This window comes from Calidris pugnax, unplaced genomic scaffold (genome assembly GCF_001431845.1).
Source record: "Calidris pugnax isolate Ruff unplaced genomic scaffold, ASM143184v1 scaffold41, whole genome shotgun sequence".
NCBI classification, from domain to species: domain Eukaryota; kingdom Metazoa; phylum Chordata; class Aves; order Charadriiformes; family Scolopacidae; genus Calidris; species Calidris pugnax.
Window position 1 is genome coordinate 18428994 of NW_015094509.1, and position 21088 is coordinate 18450081.

The window sequence follows — 21088 nt, forward strand, 5'->3', positions numbered from 1 at the left end:
GGGGCACGGGGGTCTGCCTGGGGTTTCCTCCGGGCTGGGAGGTCTCAGAAGCAGGTTGTTCCCTCGGGAGAAGGTGCCCTGGTGCCAGACACGGGTGGGTGGGTGGGTGGCTGCCTGGCATCCCACCCGGGAGAGGAGCTGTGGGAGCGGGGCTCACCTCACGGGCAGGGCTTCTCGCTTGGGAGAGGTTGGTCTCTGCTGCCAGGGCTGTTCTGTCAGATCACCGTCGCACCAGCTAGTTAAGGAAAGGTGAAACGTATGAAAAGCAGCAAGAGGCTATTTCTTTTTATTCCCAGATGATGTCAGCCACCAGGTGGCTGCAGACGGGTGGTTGCCTTTCCTAGTTCAGGGAACCCTGGAAGCACGGGTCACTGCGGAGGTGAGCTCCTGCCCAGTTTACCCAGCACCGGTTGTGTGTATCCCAGTACATCTTCTGTCTCTGCACAATGGCTTGTCTCTAAAAGCAGCAGGGGAGGATGTTTCTACACAGGATTACCTGCTAGTTAGTATTTATCATATTTGGGATGAGGGTTTATATCAAATATAGCTGATGGGGAATTGAGCCACCACCGTGAGCAAATATTTTAATGGCTGGGTTATTACGTGGAAAGAAATCCACACATCTTCAGTGGTGACTGCATTGCAGAATGACTTGTATGCTGTTCTTTGAAGAGTCTGCATTTACTTAGTCCGGCTTGTATTCCTGAGTGAGGGGAGAAGCTTCGATACCCAATGTGAGATACACACGGGGTGCATTTCAGACTGTTTAAGACTTAACTGTCTTAATTTTTCCTGCTGCCTGTCACTAGGCAACTGTCTGCTGACTGTGCTGGCTAGTCTGGCTGGCTAGTCCTGGGGTGTCTGGCTCCGTGCTCATGTAGTAGGAAACCGGGTGCTTTGCTCAGGTTTCTGAATTCCATCTGAAGGATGTGTCTTAAGATAGGTTTTGGTGCACATTTTTGATGTTGGATTTAGCTGTTTGCCTCTGTCTTAAGAGGTTTATACTGTAAGAGGTGAATTCAAAATATATGTTTAAGTAGCGTGAAATGCGTTGATAATTTGGCTAAAATTTAGGCAACCTCCTGTGGGGATAGAATTCACAATGGTTAAGCCCTTTATATTTCTAGGTGGCACAATCAAGCATTCATGACAGATTTGCAACGGTAGACCTACCAAGTTCTGGCAAACTGTAAATACTTGGAAAGAAGGAGAAGTAGGTCTTATCCTCTTACCTATTTCATAATGGTTGAGGTACTTCAGCCTGCCTTTTGTGTTATACAGTGGTTGAACCACTTGCTTTGTGCCTTGCTCAGAAGACAATGGAAACATGGAAGGCAAATCCAATGATGGCATCTTGGGAATATTAGAGAAAACAACATGGGAGGTAAATGGGAGGGAGTTGCAAAACAGAATTACATGAACCAAAAATTACCAAAGTAAGCTTTCAAATGCTGACTCTTTGTTGACAGCAAGAAATGTACCATCAATCCTCTTTAATTCTCCCATTAAGTACTAACAGGAGAGGGCAGCAAAAATTCTTCTTCCTATCCCAGAAAATAAAGTAAAACTAGTGCAGTAAAGTTGAATGATAGATAAATGTTTATAAGCATGGTGTTATGAACATAGAATCATAGAATCATTCAGGTTGGAAGAGACCCTTGGGATCATAGAGTCCAACCATCAACCACATGTTGATGTATCTTTAGAGGTGCTTCTGTATATGTTGAATAACTGTACTGGAAAGTGTTAAAGGCCAAGTTCAGGTAATGGAATTTGTACTATTCTTAACATAGCTTCTGTGGGCAGTCAAATTACCCCTTCTGGAACTTGTTCTTTGGCATCAGAATTGCTTCCTCTAACCCACCTAGTTCACCTAGGACTACCTTGAGTGCTCATACAGTGCTGCACTCCAAAGTGTTGATGTTCCAAATTGCCTAATTGATTAAGTTAGAATAAATATTTTTGACCATGGCATTGCCCACAAATAGAACTAGTGCTTACTCAGCTGATAGCTTGCTTGCCTTTTGAGCTATGTCTGCTTTAGTCACTGTAAGTACCAGGTAGCACAACAGACAGCACAGAAGTTCAATAAGATAGAAAAAGGAAAACGGAGTGGGCTGTAGAGGACAGCGAGAAGAGAACTTGTTTCCATAGAACAAAGTTCTGCCTTTTTTGAGAACTGATGTGCAAAATTGCTCAGTTGAACTGATCAGTAATTTTCACTGGGGCTATTGAGTATACATATTTGCTATTTTATGGTAGGCTTGTAGGGCAGTTATCTCTCTCTTTTTTTTTTTTTTTAATGTACTACAGAATGCTATAATACATCCCATTCTGGATGCTTTCTGCGTATAAACTAGATGACTTTTAGTCCTACTTTGTTACTGAAAGCTTCAGAGATCTCTACCGCAGGTATCTTGATAAGGTGCTTGCAACACTGGACTGTATAGAGACACCCATTTTACCTTGTTATGCACAGCAAACTCTACTTCCACTACTCATATAAGCCTAGCAAAGAATATCCATTTTCTCTTTACATGGGCCAAATTTTTAGAACTGTTGAGTAGCCCGAATGGGGTTCTTGTCTCTTTCAGGTAAAATATGCTTTGATTATAAGACCACTGTCAGGATGAAGTCTTGGCTCCATTGATGTCTATGGCAAATTCCTTTTTTTTTTTAATGGAATCCAGGTTTTGTCCACCTTTCGATTAAAGTGCATGCCTTATCTTTGCAGGTTTAATAAATCTTTTTCTTCTATGTGTTTTCAGACCTGCTGATACTGTGTGCATTGAGGGGAAGAAGATGCTTGGTCGGTATGAGATACAGAGCTGTTTCCTCTTGGCTTTTTTAGCTGTCACAGCTTTCTTCATCAGTGATGCCCAGGGCCAAGGTAAGCCATAAATGAGAAGATGGAGCTTTTCACTCTGATGTGCAGAAATAGACTTTCTTATTCCAAGAGCAAGTGCTACTTCCTTCTTAGGAAGGAAGCCCGCTTAGTAGGATATGGATCCAGTACTACTGAAATGAAACAGCAATTTTGCTGCTGAGCTTGGGAGTGGGGGAGATAGAATCAGGTGTTCATGTGGTATCTCCAATAGTGAAAATCTTTTTGCAAATTCAGGTGTCTTAAAATGAGTTATATGAAACACTTTTTTTACTCTTATTTACATGAAAGTATCAGTCAGAAATTGCTGTGACTGTCTTCTATATAATTGAGTAAATTTGAAAGACCAGATATGGTAGTAATATTGTATGGAATATATATTTTTTTCTTTGTTGGAACAGTAGCTATTTTAACACTTGCATCATACAGTATTGCACAAGACTGTTAAATGTCATAGGCTATTTCTGCAGCTTTTTTTTTTTTTTAAATCTCCTTTGTGGGTATTAAATGGTACTGCTGAGATTGTTAGGCTTAAATATTTGTTGGATCATATTGATAGTGGTTTGACTTGTAGAGAAAATTTATCCTATTGCTTTGGGAAGAGGGGAGGAAGTATGCCAATGAGTTTTTATGATTTCTAAAGAAAGGTGTTTCTCTCAACTTTGTGATCCCTTTGATCTGAGACTGAACAGACATAACTGGGAGCAGAATTTCATCCTGAGTCTCTTCTAAAGCGTCTTGTATAAAGTGGTATTCATGAGCACATTCAGAGAGCAGTGACAACCTGAGGCTTTCCAAGTTCTGGTAAATGCAAGTAGCAGTGCTGTCCCGTTGGCGTGCCACTCAACGCTGGGGAAGCATATCGTCTTGGATGGTTGGAAATCTGCAAGCATTTTACAAGCCTCTTCCAGAACTTAGGGACATATGTAAGCAGTAATATTTATTGTGGGCGATGTGAGGTGAATGAAGAAATACATGTTCCCAATGTTCAACACATCAATTCTGGTCAGAAATGAGGTCCAGAATGTTTGTGACTTAATGAGCCAATAAAGCAAAGCATATGGTTTGTCCTTTCTCTGTGTATTTCAGTCCTAACGCATATGGTTAAGATTTACAAAACGGGAATGGGGATTGAGATCCATCTCCAGAAAGTTTTGCAAAATTCTTTGAACTTGGAAAAACATTTTCTTTTTTTTTTTAACTTTGATTTAATCGGTCATGTAATGGAGAAAACTGTAAAACTATTAATACAATGAAATGAAGGTCAGAGAGAGTTTGTTTTTTTTTTTTCCACAATCATCACACCACCAGAAGCTAGAGTTGGTGTACTTGATAAATAAAGAATAGTACTTTCCTTGTTCTTACACTCAGCTTCGTATCACACTGTTGACAACATTCATCAGCTGATGCTTCCTAATGGACTGTTGCCTTGGCCCAAGATGGCTGTTATGTTATTGAAAGAGATGACATGAATTCTCTATTCCACGTTCCCAGAATAAAAATATCTCTTGCTACACTTCAAGTAATGAGATGTTTCTCAAATCCTTTCTTTTCTCAAGGATTGCAACCCCTTGCAGCAAACTCTTCATGCAGCTGGCTATTTACGATTCAGTACAGCATAACAGTATGTTTGTCTGTCTTAAGGAATTGTACACCCTGCCAAGGTGTAGGAAGAGCTGGTATTAGTTCCAGCTTGTGTTTACTTCCTTTGGCAAAGATGGTCTGGTAAAGGTGTGTAATGTGACTTCTTGGAAAGGAGAACATGTTTGGGAGACTGAAGTCAACATGCCTGAAGCTACAACTTATTCCTTCAACTGAGGAGCTGTCTGTGTTGAGCTATGTGGTTTTATCTTATTTATTGCCTGAACACCTTATCAACCACACAGTGCCATTCAGTTTTTACTTAACAATAATTCTCTCAGCACTGCTGTTTCTTCCTTATTCAACATAATGTCACTTAAACAACAGCAACAAAAAAAATCCAGCTTTTGTCTATTCATGTTCTTATATAGTACACAAAAACAATACTGGGCAAGAAAAATCTTTCACGTTTTCCATTTATTCATAAAGTTACTTGCTTTAAGAATTTTCCATCTGTATTTAAAGATGGAAACTTTTCTTTGCATAGCAATAATTTCCATGTGTTACTAAGGTAATTGCAGTGCATGTTAATCTGTTCAATTCTACTGACAAAAGTAAATTGGAAGCCACATGGTTTAGTTAGTATCCAGTCTTAGAGTATTGGATGTCTTGGAGATCTGCACATATGCAAGTTATGGTATTTTTCCTTTCCATTAAGATACTGACTAGTTCAAAGCAGTTTTTCCCTAGTTCACCAAAGTCATGTATTGGGAGTGCTGATTTATCTGGTGGCATAAACCAAAGCCTTGAACTTGTTTGTATTGGGTGACTGCTCTAACGTTGCTGACGGCCATTCACTTTTGCATTCCTGTAAAACCTAACAACCTGTAAAACTTAACAAGCTCTAGCTACTGATTTTTATCAGTTAACTGACTCAGCTTGGATTAATTTTTTTCCCTTTTTGCAAGAAGTGAGATTTTGTTCCACAGACAATAAAGGTCCAAAGAAATAAAGATATCCTCTCCAGGTTGGTGACTGTGTAGTAATTCCCATCAATATTTTGTTGTCTGTTCAAGTGTTAGATTTTTAACTTCCTTAGCTATGTGTACTTTTCTTTGCCAGAACGTCAGTCTTTGCACAACTAAGACGCAGTTCAGTATCTGTCTGGTGAATAATTCTTTTCTTCCATATGGTTAATTGCTGTGTGGGAATGTCCATTCCTCTGCACTGCCACCTTTGAAACAAAAGTACCCAGTGAAAATTGACTAGTTATGTAAAGACTATTCTGGCACAAGCTTTTCTAGTCTTTCACATTGTAACTCTGTAGTAAACAGAAAAACTTCTGGTGATTGTGTCCTTCTTTGCTTGTAAGATCTGTGATTGTTTTTTAGGGGCTCCCAAAATTTACCTGGTTTGGTGACGGCTAATAGCAATTAGGCCAGAACTATGCTTCTTTGTTAGAATGTGCTTCCATAATCTGTTAAGTTGAAAGTAGGATGGAATGGAATGACAGGGGAAGGAAGAAGATGGCAGAGAAAATGAACTCTGAAATTCTAAGACATGACGTTTTTTGTCATTCCTTGGTGTCTTTTGCTCTCTGTTCTGCCTCTTTAATCCCCATACAAATTTACCACTTAATCCTGGTAAAATGAGCAGCATTCTTACGCTTGCATACTGTCATTATTCAAAAGTTTGCTATTTTGCAAATTTCTAGGTATCATTTGTCACTCTTGGTTCATTCAGCTCCAATTCATTGTGATTTATGTATAGCTCAAGGACAGAATGAGTCTTGAGAATGAATTAAAAGCTGTAATTCGTAACTGCAGTCTGCTTGGCTTTCAAAACTTTTTGCCATAGTCTTCGTAATTTTATGACAATTATAGCATGCTAAATGTTCTTGCAGAAACCTGCCCAGCAAAACATTTTACAATACAAGGGCCAAATTTTCAAAGAACTGATTTTTGTGTTTGCAGTGATTCCTGCACATACTCTTACTTGCAGCCTCTCTTTCTCTTAAACTCCAGGGAGGTGACAGTCAATCTGAAGATGAGGTCTGACAAGATTGTGCCCAGCAACTGCGGAAATGCACTGTTTGGGTGCAAGCCCAGTGCTCTGAATCAGGACACATTTGAGTTTGTGGAATCGGTGTGCTACCTGCTGTTTTGTTTCCTTGCCTCTCTTCTTGACCTCGTTCTCTGAAGTCTTTGAGAGTACGAAGGAGTTACAAAGCTGTTCATGGTGCTCATGTACTCTCTTTCCAATCTTCTGGTGTTAAGCCCCTCAAGATGGAGAACTGCAGAACCTGCCTTTGTTCTGGCAAAGCTGTCTCTTATGGATTGAGAAGCTGGATGCAAGGGAATACATCTCTTATATTAAATATCCAGATTTTTACTTTAAAAAAATATTTTGGGTCTTTGATGTTAGATGGCATTAAAAAGCACCACCCCAAATCTCAAAACTACAGCTGGCTTCTTTCCTTCTCCTTCTTTCTTCCCCCACACTCTTGGAAAAAGAAGCACGTAGGAAAAGTAATCAGGTTTTTGGCTGCTGCTATTGCCAGAGCTGCATTGACTGTAGCAGGTCAAATGGAGAGACCAGTGACTGTTGGATAGCACGCTCTGCCTGTTGACTCAGATGTTCCATGTGCTGCAGTCCTTAAATCTCAGAAATACAATATTTAGTAGACTAACAAACTGTGGGCATGAGCATAGTTAAGAGCTATCTAGGGCCCTAGGGTGAAGAAGTTGCTACTTCTCGCCTTCAGATAGTTTTCTTTATTTCTTGGACTTATCAACAGAAACCTTAGAGGTGGTGGTGGCAGGGGCACCAAGGATTTGGAAAATGAAGGAAAAAGTGCAGAGGTGCTGTGGAGGTAGTGGGAAGAGGAGGGGTAAGGTTGATGGAGGAGTGTGCTAAGCTTTTCTAGCACTTTCTGTTGCTCAGCCCCTGGATAGCTTCCCTGGCTGCCTTTCACAGAATCGCAGAATGATACAGGGTTGGACGGGACCTCTGGAGATCATCTAGTCCAATCCCTCCTGCCAGAGCAGGTCCACCTAGAGCAGGTTGCACAGGAACATGTCCAGGCTTTCCCTCTAGAGCAGTTAGTTCTGATTGAAATGTGTAAAGATTTCCCCTCATTGACCACCTTGGGTATCAGAGGCCACACACCTAGCAGCTCTGCTGTGGTTGTTTGCTGTGAAGGAGGAACGTGGCTCCCTGGAGCAAAGCAGAAACACTCTGTAGAGTGCTGTCCGACATCAGTAGAGCTTCCCCAGCAGAGAGATACAAAGCTGTGAAAGGCTAATTAATGTACATACTGCAATATCAGCAATATTGGGCCTAAGAGCCTAGGGTGGATTTTTCAGTTGTTGTTCTGTACGTTGCTTCACTGAAATATCACCTCTTCTTGATCGTTTCATGCTTTTATTCGTTTCACCTACTGCTTCTATTTGAAACCTAGGTGATGGCACAATTTAAATAGAAGCAGATTTGCTTACTATCTCCAGGTTGCCCCTCCCTAAATCTCAGCTAGCCTGTCCATGCTTACTAGTCTCTGACAAGACAGAAGCAGTGCTTGCGGCTGGGCAGGTGTGTTTGCTGCTTAGACCAGGTTTGCAAATTGAGCAGCTGATGTTCTCTCTGCCTTGTGCATGCCTATCTTTTCTCTTGGTTACCTGTCTTCACAAGGCTTTGAAAATTTGGCCCTGAGTGACCTTAAATGTGGGGAAATCCCCACAGTAATGTGAGGTAAAGGAGGCAGGTAATGCATATTGCCAATATAAGCAAGGAGAGCAATTTTAATTTCCATACATTAACAAAGAGCATTTTTATTACCAGCTTTGCCTGCTAAACTAGAGTCTTAACATCTAACACTGTTTGTCTTCCTGTCCTCTGCTGTTAGGTTGTTAGTTTGTTTTTATAAAGAGATAAATATAAATAAAAGGTACCTCTAATGGAAGTAGTGCACCTGGGGATGTCATTTTACAAACTAATAAACTGATGTATGTGACAGTTCGAATAACTTGCATCCTTTATCATTAAAAATTTGTGTTGTCTTCCTATATGTGTTTATTTTTGTTTGTTTAAAATTGACAATTGCTTTTTATTTGAATTTAAAATGTTGTTTTCTTTCCCCACTTGCAGTGTCCCCACCAACAAGACTAAGATATAATGTAGTCAGTCCTGACAGTGTACAGATCTCTTGGAAAGCCCCCAAAGGGCAATTCAGTGGATATAAGCTTCTTGTCACTCCAAGTTCAGGTAAAACAAAAGTCTGTTTGTTCTTTTTTAAGGTGAAAGAACCTTAAAGTCACCCTAAGGTTTAACAGCCTTCTTTCTGAGGCCAGTGTCATCTGTCTACCTTTTTCCAGCGGAGTGTAAGGAAGTCAAGGAAGTGTTCAAGGGAGAACATAAGAACCCTGTTCCAGTCAGAGCTTTGACTGAGCCTCCAGCCTCTGCTTTCTCCCATAGTGAGCTCCTCAGAAAAGATTTTAGACCAAACTTAAAAAAGAATACACTAAAACCAACCAACCAACCAAAAATATATATTTTTTTTTTTAAGTTTGAAATGCAAAATTGGCAACAAAGTGGCTATTATAAAGCTATCTGTGTAGAGGTATACTACTTCTGTACCTATTTAAACTTAGAAATAGATAAACATTTAACATAGAGCTAAATATTTGTACATATAAAAATTGTATACACATATATATGTATACATATAAATGTTTAATATTTATACATCAGAATTTCCCTGCCCAAAGGAAGTGGGCAAAGGGAGTGTTCAGAGATGACGTGGGTATGATGGGGTCGGAACTGGCAGCCACTCAGAGTGGTGTGAAAGCCTGTGGGTGTGATGTTACCAAACTTGGCTGCTTTTTGTCAAATGCTTCTTTTTTTTCTTAATAAATAGTTTTGCTGGACACTGTGGCTATTCCATGAGGCCCTGATACAAAGGATGATTGATTGATTTTGGGGTGTTTTGTTTCTGTCTAAGCAAGCTGTCTATGTCTTTGGTCAGGCTGCCTGACTTCTTGCTTTTCTGGGGTGCCCTCTGGCCCGGCTGTATGGGTAGTCCCAAAAGTGGGAACACTTGGGTCATTGTAGAGCTTGAGTTAGTTTTAAGTCATTACATTTACCGTTCTATAAGAAAAACCAAACAAAGCTATGTATTTGTGGGTTGTTTTGTCTTTTCTCTGACAGGTGGAAAAACCAATCAATTAATTCTTCAAAACACTGCAACCAAAGCAATTATTCAAGGTCTTATTCCAGATCAAAACTATGCCCTTCAGATCATTGCATTCAGTGAAGACAAGGAGAGTAAGCCAGCACAAGGCCAGTTCAGAAGTAAGTGTCTTTGTATGCCTGATGTGGAGAATTTGTCAGTTATTTAACGTAACTTAGGAATTATAACAAAGTCTGACACAAAGGGGAACAATGGAAAAACAGTTTCTTCTGCGGTGCAGAGCTAATCAGAGCCACAAGTTTTAAACTGGTACAGATACAGCTGGAGACCTGAATTGATCCAGTTGCTTTTGCACAGGAGATTCTTGCTTTGGGCTATTTTTGTTTCCATTGGTTTGGAATCCCTTTCCTCCCCATTCTGTTACGAAATCAGCCAGTATCTCATGGAAGAGAATCTTCAGTGAGTGGAAACAAGAAGGGAAGTGCTATAATTCTGATACTTATAAAATTTCCTTCCCTTCGTCCAACATTTTATTAAAACATTCTTATAGCTGTGCCAACTGGCAACTAGTTGCTAGTTCAATGATACATGAAAGGCTAAATTCTTATTGGTCTTCAACTGTCAAATACATTTACAAATTATGCTTAAGACCTTTTTATCTGACCTACACATATTCTCGATGTCTATATCAGTGATATATATGTATTAGCTGATTTGTCTTGATCTGCATCTTAAACAGATCAGTTAAATATGGTCAGTGGAGATTTGGTTGATTAAAGATAAAAATGTTACAGTCTGGGAAGTACAGTTGAAAGCCTGCTGAATTCCCTCGGCACTGAATTGCTCCCACTGTCATTGCTAAACCACCTTTCTCTTAGAAGCAGCAGAAGATAAAATATGCTGTCTGCTTGATGTGGTGTGTCAAAGTCCTTCTAGCTTTTTGTCACACTTTTAGTGTGTTTACTATTCTTAAGTTCTATCCCATTTAGGAAACCCACAAAACCACAGATTACTTTAGCATTAAAGAGTAGCAGAAAGCTACACCAACTTTTGTAGTATTTAGTGTGGCTGGTTTTTTGTTTTAAACTCCCTCTTTTTGGGAAAAGTAGAGCTGGCAACTTGATTTAAGATTATGGGAGTTATGTTCTATTTCATATGCTGTTTCTTTGCTGAGGTGAAAACATGTAGTACTTAATGAGGCTGGAGTTTCATTTACCAACATGATGCCTTGCATGAGTAAAATGAGATACAGCATGCACACAAATCATTCTTTTTTGCTATCCTGTATTCTATGGGTTTTTCCCCTTTGCTGACAAGCGGTCACTAATTCTTGAGATGAAAAAAGGCCAAACATATACAAAACTTTGAGAATATCCTCTGCTGTAATGCATTGGAAGTATGTTTTTAATGCTGCTGAGTTGTAACTGATGTACAAAGAATTCTCAAGCCTGCAATAAAATTTTATTGTTAAAAGCGTATTCCTCTTTATATAGCCAGGTATACTTTCTTATTCTAGTGCTGCTTGTAAGTTATTGTACACAGTAGGCAATTAAAGATCACTGGGTAAATTCTTGCTTTTAAACCACAGCTGTAAAAACATGCACCAGGTAAGTTTTTGTCCGTGTAAATATGTGAGTAAAACTGTTGTCGTCTTGTTTGTTCATCCTCTCTGGTGAGAATTCTGACAGTTAGAAATGACTTTCCCAAATCCAGAAATCTCTGTCAGAATGTTGCCAACTTGTATGCTATGAGCATTTTCAGACTTTGTGCTGTTTTCTTGGAGACTTGCTGCTCAACAGCACTGCATTACAGGAGGCCATTAAGCAGCTCCCTACCTTCCTCTTAGCCTTTTCTCGAAGGAATGCCCTTAGAAGGATAAACAATGGCAACCTTTTTTTGACTAGTGTTATTCTGCTAATTTTACCTGTTTTAATTTAGTTGGAGACTTGTTTAGGTAAGGGTTAGACCCAGACTTCTGAGTAAGACCTGGTGTCGTCATGGCTTTCGTGGCTTTATCTCTAACCCAGCTAATAACCAAAGTCTACCTTGGTAAAAGCTGGCTCCTCAGCCAGCTTGTGGACCTGAATCTGACTTCACAACTGTTTGCTAAAGACAGAGGTGACATACAGGTGCACGTGCTGTGTTAGTAAGGAGAGGAGTTAAAACTTCAGTCATTTTTTCATCAGTTTTCCTACCTCTATACCTGGAGCGCGAGAGTTGTAAGTTCTGCAGAGGGCTGTCACACTGAGGTCACACTCAGATGTTGTCTTCCAAAGACCTTAGGATGGTCTTGTGATTATATTTTGGATTGGAACTTAGAGCACTCTGAGCTGTTTGAGAAAGATCATATACTATTAGGTAAATTAGCAAAATCCATTTGACTTTGGTTCCACTCCTGTACAACAGAATAGCTGTCTTGTCTGTTTTATACTTATGTTTACAAAGACAGGTAACCTTCTTCCAGTCTCTCACTGCGTGTTTAGTTTCTTTTTTTTAGCGATTTATACCACTGAGAGACTCTGATCCTGACTAAGACTCAGTGCCTGCTTCGATGAATGTTGTTCTTAATCCAGCTCTACATAAATTAAAGATTTTAACTGGAGTAGAATTTTATTTTCTGTGAAAGATATTCTCTGTTTCATTCTTTTAATCTGTTCCTGGCCGTTGTAAACAGCTGGGGCATCGACACCAATTAGTGTTCTAAGGAAATTCTGAAAGGAATTTTTTTTTTCTAATATGTAACTTTAGTAATGATTTTTGCCAGAATCTTTCAGACTATGAGTAGAGTGATATTGGCTACTAATATAAAATCAGGAATTGCTAATCAATCTGGGTTCTGCCTGGCTGTTATGAGAGATTTGAGAAGTAATAAGGGAGGTATCCCACCCACTTGAGGCACAGGAAACTGTTGAAGTCTGAGCTTTGGAGCAACTTTGCTGTCATGGGAATATTTGGTGCCCTGAACACAAATTTGGGCATGGGATCTAAGCTGGTTCTTTAAAGAGGATAATGTAACAGCTGGCTTATGTGCTTTTGTGTTGAATGACTTGAAGTGGAACTCTGCAATGCTGGACTTTGCCCAGATGGCTTTGCCAATTTTCTGGACTATATTTCCAGTGCTGGATCTTGTCAGTGTAGGCTTAGGTGCTGATGTCACTGTGTTTGGACTCTCCTGTGTGAGGAAAGTAATTTTTGAGAACTTTAATGATGATAGGATTGGGAAAGATTCATAAAAAGAATAAACCCGGAGGAAGGGAAAACCCAGTAACAGTCACTTGTTACCTAAGCATATTGCAAAATGTTGCATGCAACTTATTTATCTGGAAGATAATTACATGTTTCTGACTGCACTGTTTCTAGTTGGATTGATTTTTATTTTTTTCTCCCCTTACTTTTCAGTTAAAGATATAGAGAGAAGAAAAGAAACAAGTAAATCCAAGGTGAAGGATCCAGAAAAAACAAATGCGAGTAAACCAGCTCCAGAAGGTCAGATCATAACACATATGACTTGCGTGATATTCTGAAAATAATCACCTTTTTTATTTAACTTCACCATTGTATAGATTTTCTTTAAGTCAGTACTTTAAATCTGCTTCCCAGGGTTAAGTTAAACAGAGGGGTAAAATCAGTATTTTCAGGAATATTGGAGAGTTGCTCCAACAGAGGTATTGCTTTAGTTCCGTGTTCTGGTTTACTACTTTATACAGTAAGCACTAGATGCCACCATGAATAGTATAAAAGTAGTCTTTGAACCTGCATTAAAAAATCATATTGCCTGTACTTCCCCACTGAGTGCACTTTGAGTAGTGCAAGAGTTGCACATGTGTCTATAACGTGTTAATAATTTCATATCATCTTGGCTGCAAGACAGACTTGTAGTATTAATTTCCACTTAAGGTCAAATTGGTATTATTGTATAATTAGTCACGTAATAACTTGATAACTTTGTCCTAATGTAGGTCATATATATGAAAGCATTTGAAATATTTTGAGGGGAAAAGGAGGAGTTCATTTTTTTTCTGGTTGCAAGGAGTCAATCTTCTGGTGAAATGAGATATTGCTTGTCATGAGAAGCTCACCTAGTGCAGACAGTAAAATCTATTTCAAGTTTAATATATATTACTATTTCCTGTTATTCTAAAATTCAAATGGTATCTTCTTTATGAAGTAACCCGAGCAGTAATTATTCTGTTCAGTGGTTATTTATGATGTACAGAGCAAGCACAGACGAGAATAGCTTGATATGACCTTAAATAGTCTCTCTGTGAATAAATAGGGCAGTTTCAAGAATCCCATTTCTCCTGTCCCTTTTAGCTCTGTCTCCTACTGATACAAGTATCAAAGACCTCACCCAAAGCTCCTTGAAGCCTGGGCAATTTTTTCTGACTTCAGTGGGTTTTTCTTCTTACCATACATACTTTTGTCATGTTGTATTTGTTAACACTGTACAAGTCTGTTTCCATACAGCGTTTCTCAAGCTGAGGCACCGTTGACTTCATCGCATTGGGGAAAATGTTAGCCAGTATTTACAACACTTAAAGAAGCAAGTTATACCTGCTAGTGCGTGGTGGCGTAGCAGATAGGTGATCTTTCTTTCATGTCTGGAGGAAGACTGAGTTGGAAGAAATGAGAGAACTGAAGAAGGAAAATTTTATTCCTTTTCTTAATGAAGGACAAGTGATAAAAGTTGAAGGAGGGAAAACTGAGCCTGTAATAGGAAAATGTTGATTAAATGCAGACAGAGGAAAGTGTCTGCCAGAGTGTGGGAGAGGATTTATGCTTTTTCATGGAGTAGGGGCAAAAATACAGTTGGCGAGAGGAGATGGGATCTGCAGTCTCTCCTTTTTAGGATTCTTGTTTACTTGCAAAGTCTTTAGTTCAATTGCTTTCCTTCTACTTGCACAACTTTTACTCATCTAGACTTCTTAAGTTGCATCGGGGCAGTTTGTAGCAAAGAAAAATACACTTCTGTCTAGAACTTGTGAAAAGCTATTGCTTTACGTTTACTGTAGCAGGTTTTAATAGAAAATGGGGGTATATATTTGGAAGAAAGGCAAAACCTGCAAGCTTCTTGATCAGAAGAACTGACCAAAAAGAAAATGCTAATTGTTATGAATTCTTGATTTTGTTTAGCCCTATTCCCAATCCAGCTGTATTTTAATGTAAAGTAATAGACTTTTTTCCTGCTGTCTAGCTGTTGCATATTTCTTCCCTTTGCACAGTATAATGATTATTCAAAGTGATGGAGATTCCAACTGAATGACTTCAGTGGGAGTAGGGTGAGAGTCCAAGCAAAAACGTTGTGCAGAAATAACAGCATCAGCAAAAAATGCATAGCTGGGATAGAAGTGGATTCAGAACTGATACACAAAGAGTAATGGTATAAAAACTTTCCTAGTTTAATGTATAAAGACCATTCCACCTCAAATTGAAATTGGATCAAAAAAAAAAAAGTCAGGGAGAGTCTGTGAAAGAAATGGATTAAAGAAGTAAGAGCAAAATGTTATGGCAAAACCATGAAGAATAACTTGATCCTCTGCAGATGTTTGACAGGAAATGATTTGAGTATGACCAAATGAATTCAGGCCAGCAGTTAATTGGTTTCATGACAATTTAATATATGGCTAAATTTGATGTATTTAATAGCAACTCTGATACTCTATGGCTGTGTTATGTCCTTGATCAAGTTGGTAAGAACTTAGGACTTAACAGTTTGAAAGAAATCATTAGGTAGTGTAATATCTGAAAAAATAGAGCAGTGTTTGCCCACAAAACAAATTGAAAACAGCCATTATTCAGATTGGTGTTGTCAGCGGTTGTGGCTTCTGCTCTTGTCTCGATTGAAATAATAGCAAAAGCTTATTTCACCATTTCTGCAAGTATTAGAGTCAAGTTTTGATATCAGGAGGTGCCTTCTGTGAACACTTACCCTTCTTACAGAAGGGTATTTAGATAAGAACAACCTAGAGTGTCCTTGCGAGACTTAGAAAGGCAAAGATCATCATTCAGTCTCCTGCATATAGAGGATTGTCCGGCAAAATTCTCCAGTGAGACCACTAGGATAGATTTAGCATTTAGAAGGACAGATGATCCAAAATCAAAACTTTTTGCACAAAACTATTAAAGTGTGGTAATACACTTGTCAAAGTACATGAAAAAGCATGTGGCCTTGTCAATAATGCACGGTCCAGTTTGTACATTATGATAACTCTTGTGACCTGATAGACATGTACTTTGATGATTTTCCTGAAAGGTGTGAAAGGCACATAGAAATTTATTGTTTATAAATACTTAGCTAATATATTTTCTTCAGGTTCACGTAATAAAAACCAGAAATTTCACTTTCAACTTCAGTAGGACAAAGATTTCACCTTCTACTTACAGAAACAAGCTCTTCACTTAGAAATAGAAGATAGATACATATATTAATGGTTTCGAAGAGTCTCACCCTTATTTTCATCTGTGGTTTGGAAATTCTGCAATGCTATCCTCTATTTGATTGCTACTCTCTGGAGAGTGGTAGAGTATGTTGGGAGGTGTGGATGTTGTCTCCTAACTTCCCAAATCTACTTTTTCTTCTGTCCTTAAATTAGCTTGCATTTGGGTTTCGCTCTGTTTTTATGGAACTCTGACAGTGGCTCGTGTGGCTTCCTAGTTATTTTTCCAGCAGCTTCAGTAACCTAGATTAAAATTTTCCATCTACTATGTCCTGCTCATTCAAGTAGCTTGAAAAGATTTACTCCTTTCTTTCCTGCTGTAAGTACTATGCTGTTATCTCAAACAAACCTCCAGTGTATATCCAGTAATGTCATTGTGCTGAATTAGTTCAGGTTTAATGTCTAGCCCTCATCCATCAAATGTTCACTTTTTATATTTGATTTTCAGAAACCTCCTCTAGTTTTTCTGCACAACCACTTTCAAGTCTTGAAACTTCTTTCTATGTTTTTCAGAACCTGTCAGTTTTTAGTTCAGTGATTTATCGCTGCTGCACACTCATGTTAATAATGTCAGAAGCCTTTTCTCTTTTTCTCTGAGATAAAGTTCACAGACGCAGCTTCTTTCAGCACGCACTGATATTTGAGTACTTGTACCCTGGCACTTCTCCAACTCCCTCATGTACAAAGCTCCTTTCTGTACAGTGACAGGGGTTAATACATTCTGTACCTTCTCAGATGTTTTACGGTTTCTCAAAGAGCTTCTAAGAGTGATTCTCTAATCAAATCCCTTTGAGGGAGGGGAGAATCGCAGTGTTTTGACTATGTCCTGTGCTAAATATGCGACTACAGCCTTTCTCTGCAGAGTATTTTTTTGTGTGTCTGAAATGTTTTAGCCACCCGTCTCAATAAAAACAACAAAACACTGAGGGCCAGTTTTATTTTCTCGCTTGCAGACTTTATTTTGAGGGTTTTTAGTTGAGAGCTGTGGTGGATTAGCCCAGGCTAGCAGCCAAACTCCCACCTAGCTGCTGCACACTCCCCTCCCCAGCACGATGTGGGGAGAAAATGGGAAGAACAGGAATGGAAAAACTCCTGACTTGAGATAAGGACTGGTTGACTGCTTGCCAATTATCATGGTAGGCAAATTGGGAAAAAAATACTGAATTTATTGCCAAATAGCAATTTTTTTAAAATGATTTTAATGCGGGTGGTGGGACAAAGACAGACATTAAAACAACAGCTTTTCTCCCTGCTTTCCCAGGCTCAACTTGACCTTCTTCCTCCTCACAGAATTCTTGCCTCTTCCCTTGTTATCAGTGCAGGTTACATTCAGTCAAAGTCCCTTCAGTGAGGAAGCAAGCAGTGCAGAAGGGGTGTTGAGGGGTAATGGCCCCTGGCCTCTTCTGAAAAAGACCACCCCTGCAGCCTCCCTGCTGCCAAACCTGGCCACAGACGCCCAAGATGAGAGGTGCTCTTCTAATGCTCTACTAGAATAAAGCATTTACACGGTCTTAAACCTGTCCTGTTCAGAAATTCCCTTACGCAAATCTCAAATTGGGATGATTTAGGACAGCATAGAGCATGCGTGGACCAGATTTCTGAATGGTGATAAGCCTTCTACAGCCTGTAGACTATTAAAACTATAAGAAATAAACTCCCATAAAAGATTACGTGATTTATGTATGATGCAATGTAACAGTTACTTTCTCATTGTGAAGTGCATGTAATATAGTCATATAGTAAGTATGACTTGTTAGGGAGGTCAGAGATCTTCACTGCACAGAACAGGCTGCTTAGTTCAGCCTTCCCCAATGAAAATTATATTTAATCCCTGGAGCAGGTCCATTAGGGGCAGATGTGGGTTTTTTTACTGATTCCTGTGAAAATCTAGTGACGTGTGGCCTAGTTAAAAATCCTGGGAGAACTGCAGCTTTTTAAATCCCTTGGATGCTTCTTTCTCATGGAGCCACCTTTACCACATGCCAGAAACCAAACTGGCAGAACATTACCCAAGCTGCCTGGGCTGGTGTGGGGGCAGCTGGATGATTTAAGAAAAGGAGTATTGCCCCTCAGTTCCCTGCCCAGGAAGCTCTAGGATAAATCAAGTGACAATAAAAGCTAGATTTGAGTTTCTCGTCAAGGAAGACAGAGGAGCAGGTAGAAGTTTAGGAAAGAAAATTCATATCTTATCTGTTGGGTCATGGGTATAGGAAGGACAACGAATAGAAACATTAAACACTGGGTGACTGAAAAATAATGTAGAAATCACAGTGGGCCTCAGGCATAGGAAAAAACTGCAGAAGCTCTTTTTAATGAGCTGTGTAATGCCATACCTTGCTTGCCACAGAGTGTAACAGAGAGGTCCGGATGCCAGGTTATATTATCTGTATGTAGGTAATAACATGAACTAATGTTAAAAACATTGAATAGTGACTTCACGTGTCTTGATCAATATTCCTGTGTTTGTATGTTAATTTAAATAGAAAGGATTTTGAGGAAGAGGTAAAAATGACCTGTAAGGATAAACAAATGTTTCACTTCAAAGAATTTAATATTAGTGACCTCTACTGAATTTAATATTAGTGATGCTATTATTATTATGCATATATATGTATACATACAAGTTACAAATGTCTGGGAGAGTGACTGCTCAGTCAGAATTCCCTCTGACACATGCTGGTTCTGCTCTCTTCTTTGTTTTCTTCACTACTCAGTGCTGCAAAGAGAAGAGATTTTTGGTTGTATTGTACTAAATTTCAAGTTTTTAGCACTTTCATGGTTCAGTATCATAAAGTCTCCTAGACAGAGACCTGAAGCCATCTGCTTACCTGCTACTACGTATTTATAGGTATAAGTATTCCTGCAGTGTCTTTCAGGTGAGGGTGCACTGCCAGTGCTCTGAATCAGGCAGAAACAATATCTCTTTGGTGCTAGGTCTTTTGTAGTTTTTCTTCTGAATGTAGCTTTTAGCTTCCTGGTCCATGTCTAGAAAACAGGTGGAGTTCCCAGGTGCCTGCAAAAACTGTGTAGCCATATCCAAAGTTGTTCTGTTTTGCAGTGAGACAACTTTTGATTGTTTTTCCTTCCTAATGTATTTTACATTATTAGTGCTTTTATTATTTACATTATTTCTGCAGTCTCTCAAAGCAAATGTTTCTGATTTTTTTTTATATAGTATTTTTTCTTCCAGTGTTATGCACACTATCAGATAATACAAAAGGCATATCAGGCTTTAAAATGACATGTTATATATAATCTGAAGTTTCTATTATGATAACTCTTGCAGTGAGGTCACATCAGTCTTTGGATAGTGACAGAAATGAGAGGTGCAGTAAACTTGAAAAATACACTGATTTGCTTTCTTCTTCCAATACTGCTATCACCTTTGATGCAAGTAAGCTTTGACATTCACTCTGTAGCTGTTGAATGGCACTATTTAAGCGGAATAGGAAAAAGTCTGCAGAGAGGTATATTAAGATACTATTCAGCAGAAGAGACTAATATAATTTATTAACTGGTCTGTTTAGTTAATGTCAGATGCTTCAGTAAGTATTACTAGACAGTGTGAAATGACTGCTATGAGGTATTTGACTAAGCCACAGGAATGAATACCTTCTGAACTTCTGCTCTGTTGGCTGTGTTTCATAGTTTTACTCACTTCATCCTGGCTAATATGACTGCAAATGTTGGTTTAAGTCATGACATTTTTCTATTTTCTTATTACTTACTGAACTCCTAGGCTATGGAACTCATTAACTTTGTCTTTATGCAACGTATAATTGGCCATTTAGCTCTTGTATTATGAGCAAGCAGAGGAAAGAGATTTTGGCTATGTTGTAGGGCATTTTCCCCCAGTGCCATTCTGTGCTTCCTAAGTAGTCCTTATCTTAGCCCATATGCATTAATCTGCTGCTGTGATCTAGGGGTCTAAGCAAAGTTTATTAGAAAGTACTTGGCTCTCCCACTGTTGAGATGATTTCTTTTTTTATCTTGTGTTAGAGATCACTGAATCCTGTAGCCCAGTAGAAGCATGCAGGGTGTCCCAGCTCCTTGTCCCCAGATCCAGCCAGTAGCAAGGATGAGCATGTCATCCCAATAGGTCTGGGGTGATCAAGGCTTTTTTTGACAGTGACTATTTTTTAACTTGTGCCATGCAAGTGATGGCTTCCCGTTCTTCTTCTGTGTGACTCTTCATGGACATCATCTTCTTTCTCAACTTCAGGGGATGCAAATATCTCTTTAAAAACAGGAGATGAAATAGACTTATCACTGCTTTCTTTGACATGTTAGTTTCTGTGCTTCTCAGAAGGCAGAATTTGATAAGAGGCATCCATTAAGTTTCCAAGCTAGTCTACAAACCTGTGAGCCACCATGCAGAGCTTTGTCCATTAGAAATTCCCTGTTAGTCACTGGAGGACTTACAGGAGGACACTGTTGCAAGGAAACTCTTGGGTAAACTCCCCTTTGCCATACGGAAAGTTTAGCTCATTGTGCTGTGGATGATCAATGCTTATTCCAGGAGTTAATCACATGAATTTCTCTGGAGGTCATAGCTGAGCTTTTGTGTTCTTTGACTACTAGTTGCAACTTGGATTTCCTTTTGCAATGGCTGTACTTTTATGGACCTAGCCAGGATCCTTTGGCAGACTCCTGCTTCCTGCCTCCCACGACTGGAAAACCTGATAGGAAGTGTCAACACTGACAGGGACATAATTCTTAAATACTTTTCCCTTGCCATCATTTTGGTAGTTGCTTTGGAGAAAACCAAGCAAGCTACGCTTAGAGATTGTGCATACTCTTAGAGATATAGCATTTACATCTGCCATCTGGCCAAACTAAATAGCCATTAGCTTACTTGTAAGTGGGTTGAAATCATCTGAATACATGAGAAATATATTCTTGAGAGAAAGCAAGCTTGAAACTGAAGACTCAAAAGTGGCTGTGAAGACTGGAATTGGGAAAGGTTCCCTTTGAGTAGTGCACTTCGATCCTGACAGAAGG

The 21088-nt window shown here is 39.2% G+C and overlaps 1 protein-coding gene across 6 annotated transcripts in view; it reads left to right on the forward strand.

Moving 5' to 3' along the window:
• Window positions 1-2771: 2771 nt before the first annotated feature.
• Window positions 2772-21088, forward strand: part of COL14A1 (collagen, type XIV, alpha 1) — a 115003-nt gene continuing 96686 nt past the window's right edge. For 5 of the 6 annotated variants that reach the window (XR_001414447.1, XM_014965421.1, XM_014965420.1 and 2 more), the window contains exons 1-4: window positions 2772-2890; window positions 8609-8725; window positions 9668-9811; window positions 13050-13136. Coding sequence is in view for 5 of the 6 variants with exons in the window: in XM_014965421.1 (XP_014820907.1) it covers window positions 2803-2890; window positions 8609-8725; window positions 9668-9811; window positions 13050-13136 (436 nt within the window). In the remaining variant the exon portion in view is untranslated. The remainder of the gene's footprint in view (window positions 2891-8608; window positions 8726-9667; window positions 9812-13049; window positions 13137-21088) is intronic. The other variant, XM_014965424.1, reaches the window with a different exon arrangement.